The sequence below is a fragment of the Myotis yumanensis genome, unplaced genomic scaffold (assembly GCF_028538775.1).
Source record: "Myotis yumanensis isolate MYYU_CA2020_CCGP unplaced genomic scaffold, mMyoYum1.0.hap1 SCAF_18, whole genome shotgun sequence".
Classification (NCBI taxonomy): Eukaryota; Metazoa; Chordata; class Mammalia; order Chiroptera; family Vespertilionidae; genus Myotis; species Myotis yumanensis.
Window position 1 is genome coordinate 7,148,436 of NW_027223769.1, and position 12,446 is coordinate 7,160,881.

Below are 12,446 nucleotides of genomic sequence, written 5' to 3' on the forward strand. Positions count from 1 at the left end.
AAATTAATAAAATTTATATGAAAATCTTCCACCTGTCAGAGTCTGGGGCACGCTATGGGACCCAGAGTCAAGTCCCTGCACACCCACGGCAACTCAAAATCACGCAAAACCCAGACACAGCCAGCCCCACCCCCAGTGAGTGAGATCCAGACCCGGCTGGCCCCACCCTTGTCAAGCCCCACCAGGCAGGGGGCACAGCCTCAGGGCCCCCATCAAGCCCTGCAGGGCAGCCTGAGGTCCCCCAGCCTGGGCTGGGGGGCACACCTTGAGATCCCTGTCATGCCCTGCCAGGTGGGGGGCATGGCCTCAGGTCCCCCAGCCTGGGCTGGGTCAGAGGGCGTGCCTTGAGGTCTTCCGTCAAGCCCCATGGGTGGGGGGCACAGCCTGAGGTCTGCCATCAAGCCATGTATGGCAGGGGGCACAGCTTCAGGTCCCCCGGCCTGGCACCGGGGTAGGGGGCATGGCCTGAGGTCTCCTGTCAAGCCCCATCAGGTGGGGGGCACAGCCTCAGGTCCCTGCTGATTGCTCATTAAGGCTCATTACGGGAACTCAGCCTCCGCTGTGGGTGCAGCCATCTTGTGTTAAGGAATCCCTGCCTCCACTGTGGGCGCAGCCATATTGACCATTACGGTGTGATGGTCAATTTGCACATTCCCTCTTTATTAGATAAGTTGCTTTTAAAAAAATATATTTTACTGATTTTTTACAGAGATGAAGGGAGAGGGAGAGTTAGAAACATCGATGAGAGAGAAACATCAATCAGCTGCCTCCTGCACAGCCCCCACTGGGGATGTGGCCGCAACCAAGGTACATGCCCTTGACCAGAATCAAACCTGGGACCCTTGAGTCTGCAGGCTGACGCTCTATCCACTGAGCCAAACTGGTTAGGGCTGGGTCTGGGTCTCATGTGATTTTGAGATGCGGCAGGTGTGCGGGGACTTGACTCTGGGTCCCGTAGCGTGCCCCAGATATGTAAATAGTAAACATATCAAATTTAATTCAAAAGATGTCACCATTTTGTAGGTCAGGAATTTGAGAAAGCCTTGGCTGAGCAGTTATTGATTGGGGTCTGTCATGTGGTTCCGGGTGGGTGCCAGTGGGCTCCAGTCATCTGAAGAGTTGGGTGATCACTTGGAACTTAGCTGGGGCTAATGACCAGGGTGACTACACGAAGACTCTAGCATTATGCTCTCAGTATGGGTGGACTTCTTTGATGGAAACTCCATTTCTCAGAGTTAAGAGTTAAAAGCCTCATCTGGTCTCCTTTTAAATTTCCTCTTTAGTATGAATTGTTGTATAAGGAGTAAGATATGGCTAAAGTCATTCTTACAATAATTTCATTTGAAAAGTTCTCATCTAATGTAACTTTCTGGTATTGTGTAAGATTTGAGCTATGGCTAACTTTCATATTCATCATTTTTATATGACCAGTAAGTTATAGGCCATAGGTAAAGATTATGCCCTACACCCTTCATTTTATTCATAGGGTTTTTATCCAGTTAGAATTCTCTAATGTTGAGCAAAGAAGATGCTAGGTGCCTCCCTTTCTCTAGTATAACTTGCTGATTTCATATAAGGCATTATTGTGGCTAAAGGTAATCTCACATTTATTACATTTGTCTGCTGTTATATTAAGATTTAGACTATGGTTAAAGTCTTTGTACATGCATTATATTCAGATTCCCAGTTTTCACAACATTCATAGTGTCCCTCTACTATGAATTCTCTGATTTGAACCATTACCATACTGATAATATTCAGTTTTTTCTCTTCAGAACAAATTATCTCATACTGTGAAAGTGCTGAGTTGTTTGGTAGTATCTACCAAAGCCACTAAATGTAGATATGCCTCAGGACACAGAAATTCCACTCCTAAATATATACATGAGGGAAATAAATACATGTACATCTAAAGACTAATATATTCACAAAAGCATTACTTATTATGACCCTAAGCTGTAAACAAAGAAAAAGTCCACCAATAGATTGGATGTGTTGCGATATACTTATATAATGAATAATGAAATTCTATACAGAATAAAAATACATGAATTTCTGCCACATGCATTAATGATGAGGTTTTTTTGTTTGTTTTTTAAAATATATTTTATTGTTTTTTTTACAGAGAGGAAGGGAGAGGGATAGAGAGTCAGAAACATTGATGAGAGAGAAACATCAATCAGCTGCCTCCTGCACACCCCCCACTAGGGATGTGCCCACAACCAAGGTACATGCCCTTGACTGGAATCGAACCTGGGACCCTTCGGTCCTCAGGCTGACGCTCCATCCACTGAGCCAAACCAGTTAGGGTGCTAATGATGAGTTTTAGAGACATAATAATGAATGAAAGCCAAATATGAAAAAATACATGATATATAATCCAATTTATATAAAAGTTAACAATAAGTAAAAACTATAATGTTAGAAGTTAGAACTTTGGTTAACTCTGAGGAGATAACAGTTTTTATTCCATATTTGCAATGAGAAATACAATTCACACCTCCTTTCTTTTTAAGTCTTTTGTTCACAGTGTGGTTCACATACCAACTGTATATTACTGGTTCACAAGGTAGGTATTGAAATTAAAAATAAGTAATTTTAAATATGTGTAGCAACTTGACAGAGAAATTTTATATCTGATGAATGTAACAACAGAAAACTGGGGATTGTATTTTCAATGACTTTTGTCATTTAATTTGTCTAGTAATTATTTTGTGTGTATGTTTTATAGGCTAGCAAACAGTAAGTAAATATGTACCTTAAACTGTTGACTATTATTACATTTGCAAGCAACATCATATACTGGGTTTACTATGACTTTAAAAGTTTTTTACTAAAAAAAGAGTCACATCCTTTACTATATTCCAATGGTTTCTACCTTGTGAGTTTTCTGATGGACAATGAGATTTGACTTACAACTGAAGAACTTACCACATTCTTTACATTCATACAGTTTCTCTCCTATGTGAGTTTTCTGATGGCGAATGAGGTTTGACTTCCTACTAAAGGCTTTCCCACACTGAGGACATTGATTGGATTTCTCTCCTGTATGTATTCTCTGATGAACAGTGAGGATTGCCTTCTGGCGAAAGGACTTCCCACATTCATTACAACTATAGGGTTTCTCCCCTGTATGAATTCTTTGATGGAGAGTGAGGGTTGTCTTTTGGCAGAAGGACTTTCCACATTCATTACAAATATAGGGTTTCTCTCCTGTGTGAGTTCTTTGGTGTACAGTGAGGGTTGTCTTCTGGATAAATGCCTTTCCACATTCATTACATTGATATGGTTTCTCTCCTGTGTGAGTTCTCTGATGATCAATGAGGTATGACTTCTTTCTAAAAGCACTTCCACACTGAGTACAATCATAGGCTTTCTCCCCTGTATGTATTTTGTGATGCCTGGTGAGGGTTGCCTTCTGGCGGAAGGATTTCCCACAATCCATACAAATGTAGGGTTTCCCCTCTACATGTGTTTTCTCATGAAGAGTGAGGGCTGTCTTTTGACGGAAGGCTTTTCCACATTGACTACAAACATAAGGTTTCTCACCTGTGTGAATTCGCTGATGCTCAATGAGATATGACTTCCTTCTAAAGCTATTCCCACAATAAGAACAATGAAAGGGTTTCTCTTCTGTTTCAGATCTCTGATGTATAATAAAAATGGACTTCCTGCAGAGGAAATTCCCATATTTGCTATATGCATGGGACTTCTTCTCCATAAGATTTTGTGGATGGACACTGGAATTTGACTTTTCAATGAAAGGCGTTCCATCTTTATTGTATTCAAAGAGTCTTTCTCCTCTATGAGTTCTAGTATGTGTAAATAACATTTCTTTCATAAGGAAGGAATTTTCACATTCATTATGTTCAAATGATTGCTCTGGAGTTTGAACCTTCTGATGTTTAATAAGCTCTTGTTTATTACTCAGACTGCTTTCTGTTTGTTTATAGAGATTTTCTGCAGTATGAATTTTCTCATGCTTTGTATTGAGAAGTGATTTCTCCCATCCATTACCCTCACCAAACTTCTCTCTTACAGGGCTTATATTTCTAATGACTAATTCTGAAATATTTTTCAAAACCTTTCCATCAGGTTTATATTCATGTAGTGTTGTTTTTGAAATAATACAGTTCTTGCCTGCAGTAAGTGTCTTCCCCCAAATATTATTTTTTTCCTTAATTAGTCTTTCATGGTTGATGAATACAACTGATCTAAAATGCCTATCTTGGTATTGTTTAAACTTCATTAAAACATCTTCAGCTTTCCCATCTTCTTCTAGAAAAGAATACAATAAACAGTGTAAGTCTTGATATAAATGTTATGAATTAGACATATATACAAACAATCTATTGTGCAACTGTCTGTCTCACTATTGTGATCTACAGAAAGGCCAAAATAAACTACCTCTTGGTAGACAAAATGCATGGAACTTAAACACAAATCCTGCTATACTGTTAAAATGAAGAATAATTGGCATAAGCAAAGAACACTCATATCTTTGACATATTGTAAATATAAGTTACATCAAGCAGGTCTAATTAATACAAGGGCAAGTAAGCAAAAGATGGTGAAAGTGGCATTATTCTTGGAATGGGCAGGTTTAGAGATGATGGAGTGAGCCTATCAAGAGTACTAACCAGTAAACAAGCAAAACTGTTCAGGTGGAGATGAAAGTGTATATACTTATTTCCTCATGCCTAAAAAGGTGTTATAAAGGTGTCATTTGTTATCTATAGCAAATGAACTTTATCAAGCACTCATTTCATTATTTTGAAAGAAGCACTAATCTATATCTAGGCCCTAGCTCTCCATATAACTGATTTATTTTCTCTTGAAAGGGAAGAATTAGAAAAACATTTCATTAGGAATTATAAAATAAACCAGAGGACAAAGTATACTTTCAAATGAACATAAGCACTGATTGCTGCTATATCTATTTATTCTTCCAGGGGGAGGGTCAATAACTAAATTCTACTGATCATCAATTCTAATTGTCCCTCCTTTCAATTTGCTGAAGTACTTTTTCAGTGTTAGAGAAAGATGGGTTCAAGTTTTCCTCCCAATGCAGTAACATGCCTTAAACTCTGCTATTCCCTATTGGGACTGTGAAGGACTAGATTCTTCAGTATATGTGTATAGCATTCATTGACCTTATCTTATTATCCTATATAATAAAGAGCTAATATGCTAATTTGACCGACGGCAGAATGACCTTCCACAATGACCTGCCGGAACGACCAGTGATTGGGGGGCAGGGCCGCAGGGCCACGAGGCAGCAGGGGCTGCGAGGGCCTACTCTTACACGAATTTTGTGCATCAGGCCTCTAGTTTTTCTTATAAATTCTTGGCAAATTTTACTACTGTTATCTTACTACAACCCACATCTGGTGGAGCAATTTTAAAGATGGGTTTATCTTACCCATAATTTGTACCTTATTTACAATAGCCCTAAACTGGAAACAGCCCAATTATCTATGAAAAGGTAAACAGGCAATATTGTGTCATGTAATTATACAAGGTAATACTACTCAGCAATAAAAAAGGGGGAGAAAACCTACTGATGACAAAGGGATGAAGCTAAAACATTTTTCAGAGTGAAAGCTTTATGCAAAAGAGTAAATATTGCACAATTCCACTATGTGTAGTCCTAGAACATGTAAAACTAATCTGTATTGGTAACAGGAGTTACAATGCCATCCTGAGAATCTTAATCACCTTCAAGAACATGCTACTACTCAATTTATCCAAGCCTTCACATATTCTTTCTATCCTTCAATGTCTAATTTGTCTGAAATTAGAATATAATTATAGTCTGGACTACCCATTTCAAGAAATATTCCAACAGTCTCAATGAGGGAACAAGGAGACATATGAAACATTTTCAATAATAAATTTTTTTATATTTAAAAAAGACTACTAGTATGTTTTGAGGATTAAAAATGGCGGGAGAGTACGAGGATGCTGCACAGACATGCTCCTAGGAATAAGCTGGAAATACAACTGAAATATGGAAATGCTTCCTGAAAAATCAATAGAAAACTCACAGGATAGAAACTTGATACCCAAGGACTGAAGGTGGAGACAGCAAAGAGACTGGTAGGAGGGGCGGAGGCGCCAAAGGGCTGGCCAGGCACCCACAGATGGCAACTGAAGTCCTAGAGAGACATATCAGCTGTGGTGGGGTGCCACTGAGAACTCTGGGATCTAATCCCCAATCTTGGCTCCCCAGCAGAGAGCACCAAATCTGAGGAGGGTACCCACATAGCATCTAGCTGTGAAAAGCAGTGGGGTGCTGTCTGCCAGGGAGTAGCAGCTGAAAGTTCAAGCACCCTCTTGAAGGGCCAACACACAAAAATTCCCTGTGAAGCCACCCACTTTGTGCTCTGGCAGAGGGAGTGTGAAGTGGACTGGGGCTGTGAGAGCAGAACCCAGGGCTGGGGACTTAGGGGGATAAAACTCAAAAGGCAGACACCCCAAGTTTCCTGGGCTGAGTCATTCCCTCACACAGTGGAGGACATATTTCCCACATAGACATTTGCCTTGCCTGGGGGGAAGACAGTGGACACACCCTATTGGAAAACACTTTGCCCTGAGGCCACTTAAGAGATTAAAAATAACAACAAGCCTCCAGGCAGAAGCAACTGCCCCACCCTGTTGAAAAAAACTCTCACCACACCTGAGGACAATTGCCTGGGGCAATTCAAGTCAGAATCCTGTTAGTCTGTAGACAGAGGTAGTCTCTGGAGGTTTTGAGTCTTTGCCTGATTCAATTTGTAAGAAATAGCCCTGCCCTAGCCTGTTTGGCTCGGTGGATAGAGCGTTGGCCTGCAGACTGAAGGGTCCCAGGTTCAATTCTGGTCACAAGCATGTGCCCTGGTTGCGGGCTCGATCCCCAGTGTGGGGCGTGCAGGAAGCAGCTGATCAATGATTCTCTCTCATCATTGATGTTTCTATCTCTCTCTCCCTCTTCCTTCCTCTCTGAAATTAATAATCCTATCTAATAAAAGAGAAACATGGTAATTAGCCATACGGCCGCTACCCTTCAAATTGGCTAATCAGCATATCCTTATGAAAATTAACTGCCAGCCAAGATGGCGGCCGGCAGCCAGGCAGCTGACTTGAACAGGGAGGCTTGCTTGCTTCAGTGATGGAGGAAGCCAGGTTCCCCGCCTGCCTTGCCGGCCTCTCAGCTGCTCTCTAAGAAACATTGTAACAAATATAGAAGCTAAACAAAACCCCAGAAACCTCTTTTCAGTCAGCCAGGCTTCAGCCAGCAGGACTGCAACATTGTTTCAAATACAGAAGGTAAACAAAGGCCAGAAACCTGCTTTCAGCAGCAGAGGTCTCATAGCTGGAGCCGAGCCTCAGAGCTAAAGCTGGACCAGAATAAAAAAAAAAAAGAAAAAAAGGAGCACTTGGGAGCTTCAGTCACCCGCCAGCCTGAAAACGGCCCTCAGCCCCTCACCCAGACTGGCCAGGCACCCCAGTGGGGACCCCCACCCTGAAGGGGGTGTGACCAGATGCAAAAGCCATCATCCCCTCATACAGGCTGGCCAGGCACCCCAGTGGAGACCCCCACCCTGATCCAGGACACCCTTCAGGGCAAACCAGCCGGCCCCCACCCGTGCACCAGGCCTCTATTCTATATAGTAAAAGGGTAATATACCTCCCGGCACCAGGATCAGCATGACAGGGGGCAGCGCCCAAACCCCCTGATTGCCCTGCGGCTCTGTGTGTGACAGGGGGCAGGGCCACAACCTCCCTATCCGCCCTGCTATGTTTGTGACAGGGGAAGGTGCCCCAACCCCCTGATCAGCCCTGCTCTGTGCCTAATAGGGGGGAGCTCCCCAAACCCCTGATCACCCTGCAGCTCTGTGTGTGACAGGGTGCAGCGCCCCAACCCCTTGATCGGCCCTGCTCTGTGTGTGACAGGGTGCGGTGCCCCAACCACCTGATCGGCCCTGCTCTGTGTGTGATGGGGTGTGGCACTCCGATCTCCCCCCCCCCCCCCACGGGCCCTGCTCTGTGTGTGATGGGGTAGAGCCATAACCTCCCCATCGGCCCTGCCCTGAGTGTGACAGTGGTGGCACCCCAACCCCCTGATCGGCCCTGCTCTGTGGGTGATAGAGGGCAGCGCCCCAACCCCCTGATTGGCCCTGCTCTGTGCATGACAGGGGGTGGCGCTGCAACCTCCCCATCAACCCTGCCTTGAGTGTGACAGGGGGCGGTGCCCCAACCCCCCAATCGGCCCTACCCTGAGCGTGACTAGGGGTGGCATCACAACCTCCCGATCCACCCTGCTCTGTGCATGACAGGGGGCGGCACCCCAACTCCCCAATCGGCCCTGCTCTGAGCCTGACCAGGGGCTGCACCTAGGGATTGGGCCTGCCCTCTGCCACCCGGGAGCGGGCCTAAGCCAGCAGGTCGTTATCTCCTGAGGGGTCCCAGACTGCGATAGGGCACAAGCCGGGCTGAGGGACCCCTTCTCCCCCCAGAGTGCAAATTTTTGTGCACCGGGCCTCTATTATATATATAACAGCCTTTAACATTGTCCTGCACTAGAGATTGAGAGGTATAGAGGATCTACCTAAAACATAGTCACAAACCCAGACAACCAAAATGAGGAAACAAAGGAACAACCCCCAAATGAAAGACCTAGTGAATTCTCCAGAAGAAGAGATAAATGAAGCAGAGATAAGAAATTTATCTGAAACAGAGTTCACAGTATTAATTGTAAAAATGCTCAACAGCATGAAAAAAGATATAGTAACTATGAAAAAAGAACAGACTGAGATAAAAGAATGAGATAACAAATAAAGAACACATTGGAAAGAATACATAGCAGATTAGGGGAAGCTGAGGAGCAAATCAGTGAATTAGAAGACAGTTGAAAATATCACTCAATCAGAGAACAAAAAGAAGAAAAAAGTAAAAAACAGGAGGACACTTTAATGAAACTGTGGGACAATGTGAAACAACAATTTTAGAATAGTAGGTGTGCCAGAAGAGGCAGAAAGGGAGAAAGGAATAGAGAAGGTGTTTGAAGAAATAATGGCAGAAAAATTCCTTAACCTGGTAAAGGAAAAAGTCACACAAGTTCAGGAGGCACAGACAACCCCAAACAAGAACCCAAACAGACCCATGCCCAGACACATCATAATTAAAATGCCAAAAATTAAAAACAAAGAGAGAATTTTAAAGGCAGCAAGAAATAAAACCCGTTACCTACAAAGGCATTCCCATAAGGCTGACACCTGATTTCTCATCAGAAACTCTACAGGCCAGAAGGCATGAAGTACTCAAGATAATGAAAAGCAAGGATCTGAGACCAAGATTACTATATCCATCAAGGCTATCATTCAAAGTAGATGGTCAAATAAAGAGCTTCCCAGACAAAAAAGGCTAAAGGAGTTCATCACCACCAAGCCAGCATTACAAGAAATGCTAAAGAGATTTCTGTAAGGGATTGCTGAGAAGAAGAAACAGAGAGAGAAACCTAGCCATACAGAATTAAGATGACTATAAATAAGTATCTCTCAATAATAACCCTAAATGTAAATGCATTAAATGCTCCAATCGAAAGGTGTAGGGTAGCTGAATGGATACAAAAACATGAAGTGATTTGTGTCCAATTCAGTGTTTAATAGAAGTGGTGATAGTGGGCATTCTTTCTTTTTTTTTTTAATTAAATCTTTATTGTTCAGATTGCATTTGTTCCTCTCCCCCCCGCAATAACTCCCCTCCTCCCAGTTCCCGCCCCACCCTCCGCCCTCACTCCCCACCCACTGTCCTCATCCATAGGTGCACGATTTTTGTCTAGTCTCTTCCCAGATCTCCCACTCCCCTTCCCGCCCCCCCCAAGAATAGTCAGTCCATTCCCTTTCTATGTCCCTGATTCATTATAATCACCAGTTCATTCTGTACATCAGATTATTTATTCACTTGATTCTTAGATTCACTTGTTGATAGATGCATGTTTGTTGTTCATAATTTGTATCTTTTTTTTAAAATCTTTATTGTTCAGATTATTACATTTGTTCCTCTTTTTTCCCCCCATAACTCCCCTCCTTCCAGCTCCCACCCCACCCTCCACCCTCACTCCCCACCCACTGTGTTCATCCATAGGTGCATGATTTTAGTCCAGTCACTTCCCGCATCTCCCACACCCCTTTTCCCCCCAAGAATAGTCAGTCTATTCCCTTTCTATGTCCCTGATTCTATTATAATCACCAGTTCATTCTGTACATCAGGTTATTTATTCACTTGATTCTTAGATTCATTTGTTGATAGATGCATGTTTGTTGTTCATAATTTGTATCTTTACCTTTTTCTTCTTCTTCCTCTTCTTAAAGAATACCTTTCAGCATTTCCTATAATACTGGTTTAGTGGTGATGAACTCCTTTAGCTTTTCCTTTTCTGTGAAGCTCTTTATCTGAACTTCAATTCTGAATGATAGCTTTGCTGGATAAAGTAATCTTGGTTGTAGGTTCTTGGTATTCATCACTTTGAATATTTCTTGCCATTCCCTTCTGGCCTGCAAAGTTTCTATTGAGAAATCAGCTGACAGTCATATGGGTATTCCCTTGTAGGTAATTGAGTCTCTTTCTCTTGCTGCTTTTAAGATTGTCTCTTTGTCTTTTGCTCTTGGCATTTTAATGATGATGTGTCTTGGTGTGGTCCTCTTTGGATTCCTTTTGTTTGGGGTTCTCTGCGCTTCTTGGACCTGTAAGTCCATTTCTTTCACCAGGTGGGGGAAGTTTTCTGTCATTATTTCTTCAAATAGGTTTTCAATATCTTGCTGTCTCTCATCTTCTGGTACCCCTATAATTCTGATGTTGGTGCGTTTGAAACTGTCCCAGAGGCTCCTTATACTATCTTCATATTTTCGGATTCTTTTTTCATTTTGCTTTTCCAGTTGGGTGTTTTTTGCTTCTTCGCATTTCAAATCTTTGACTTGATTCTTGCGCTCCTCTGGTCTGCTGTTGGGTGTCTGTATAATATTCTTTATTTCAGTCAGTGTATGCTTAATTTCTAGTTGGTTCTTTATCACAACACTAGATTTCTTGAGGCTCTCATCAAGTTTATCGGCAGTTTCTAGCAAATTATTGAAAGCCCTCAAAAGTGCGTTTTTTAGCTCCATATCCTCCATTTCTGTCATGTTTTTTTGTCTCCGCATTTTTTATGCTTTCTTGGTGCACCCCCTTGTGGTCTTTGTGCGCAGTCTTGTTGTAGTTAAGCCTTAATTGTTGTCGGCAATACTAGGGGTGAATTGACCTCCAGGCTAACTGGCTATGAGAGTCAGCTGTGTCTGCAGAGGGAGAGCTTCTGTGCTGAATCTCTAGGGCGGTGCTAATCTAGCCTTTGCCTGAGGCTATCCGGCAAATGCCTCTGTGCAGGGATTGGGCGGGGCGGGTCCCAGGGGATCTACAGGGCAGGCAGAGCGAGCAGTTATGGCTGCTCTCAGTTCTGTCCCCAGCAGCTCTGCAACCGCTGCAAACCTCGGAGAGAAAGCTGCCTTCCCGCTTCTCCCGTTTGAGTCTGGGTCCCTAGAGACTTGCCCGGATCTGGAACTCAGAGTCTGAAACTCCCTCCCGATGAAAACAACAACCTTGCCCTCCGCCGCTGGCCCGCTCCACATGCACCTCCGCACTTTAGTATTTCACCTCCGCACTGCGCCTCCTCTGAGTCTCGGTATGGATTTCTCTTTTCTTCTAGTTGTAGAATCTCTACTCAGCCAGCCTTCCTGTGGTTCTGGGTGATGTCCGTTCCGTCTTTTAGTTGTATTTTTGAAGTGGTTGTTCGAGGCAGTAATCCCCGGTGTTTACCTATGCCACCATCTTGATTCTTCCAGTTCAGTGGGCATTCCTTCTTTGTTTTTGATCATAGAAGAAAAGCATTCAGGTTTTCACCACTGAGTGTATTGGTAGCTATAAGTTTTCCAAAAATATCCTTTATGAGGTTGCTAATCTGCTCTAAGTTTTTATAATAAAATAGAGGCCCAGTGCACAAAAATTTGTGCACTCAGCGGGGGTGGGGGGGGGGGGTCCCCCAGCCCGGCCTGTGCCCTCTCGCAGTCTGGGACCCCTTGGGAGATAACGACCTGCTGGCTTAGGCCTGCTTCCAGGTGGCAGAGGGCAGGCCCAATCCCTAGGTGCAGCCCCTGGTCAGGCTCAGAGCAGGGCCGATTGGGGAGTTGGGGTGCCGGCCCGTCATGCACAAAGCAGGGCAGATCGGGAGGTTGCGATGCCACCCTCCGTCACGCTCATGGTAAGGCCGATTGGGGGGTTGGGGCACCACCCCCTGTCACGCACAGAGCAGGGCCCATCAGGGGTGTTGGGGCTCCATACCCTGTCACGCACAGAGCAGGGCCTATCAGGGGGTTGAGGAGCTCCCCGCTGTCACTCACAGAGTAGGGCCCCGATAGGGGAGTTGAGGAGCTCCC

The 12,446-nt window shown here is 43.9% G+C and overlaps 1 protein-coding gene across 4 annotated transcripts in view; it reads right to left on the bottom strand.

Annotated features, from left to right (window-relative positions):
- Positions 1-2,137: 2,137 nt before the first annotated feature.
- Positions 2,138-12,446, bottom strand: part of ZNF382 (zinc finger protein 382) — a 53,705-nt gene continuing 43,396 nt past the window's right edge. For all 4 annotated transcript variants that reach the window (XM_070398427.1, XM_070398426.1, XM_070398428.1 and 1 more), the window contains one exon: positions 2,138-4,278. In XM_070398427.1, coding sequence (XP_070254528.1) covers positions 2,858-4,278 — 1,421 coding nt within the window. In that variant the 3' untranslated portion in view covers positions 2,138-2,857. The remainder of the gene's footprint in view (positions 4,279-12,446) is intronic.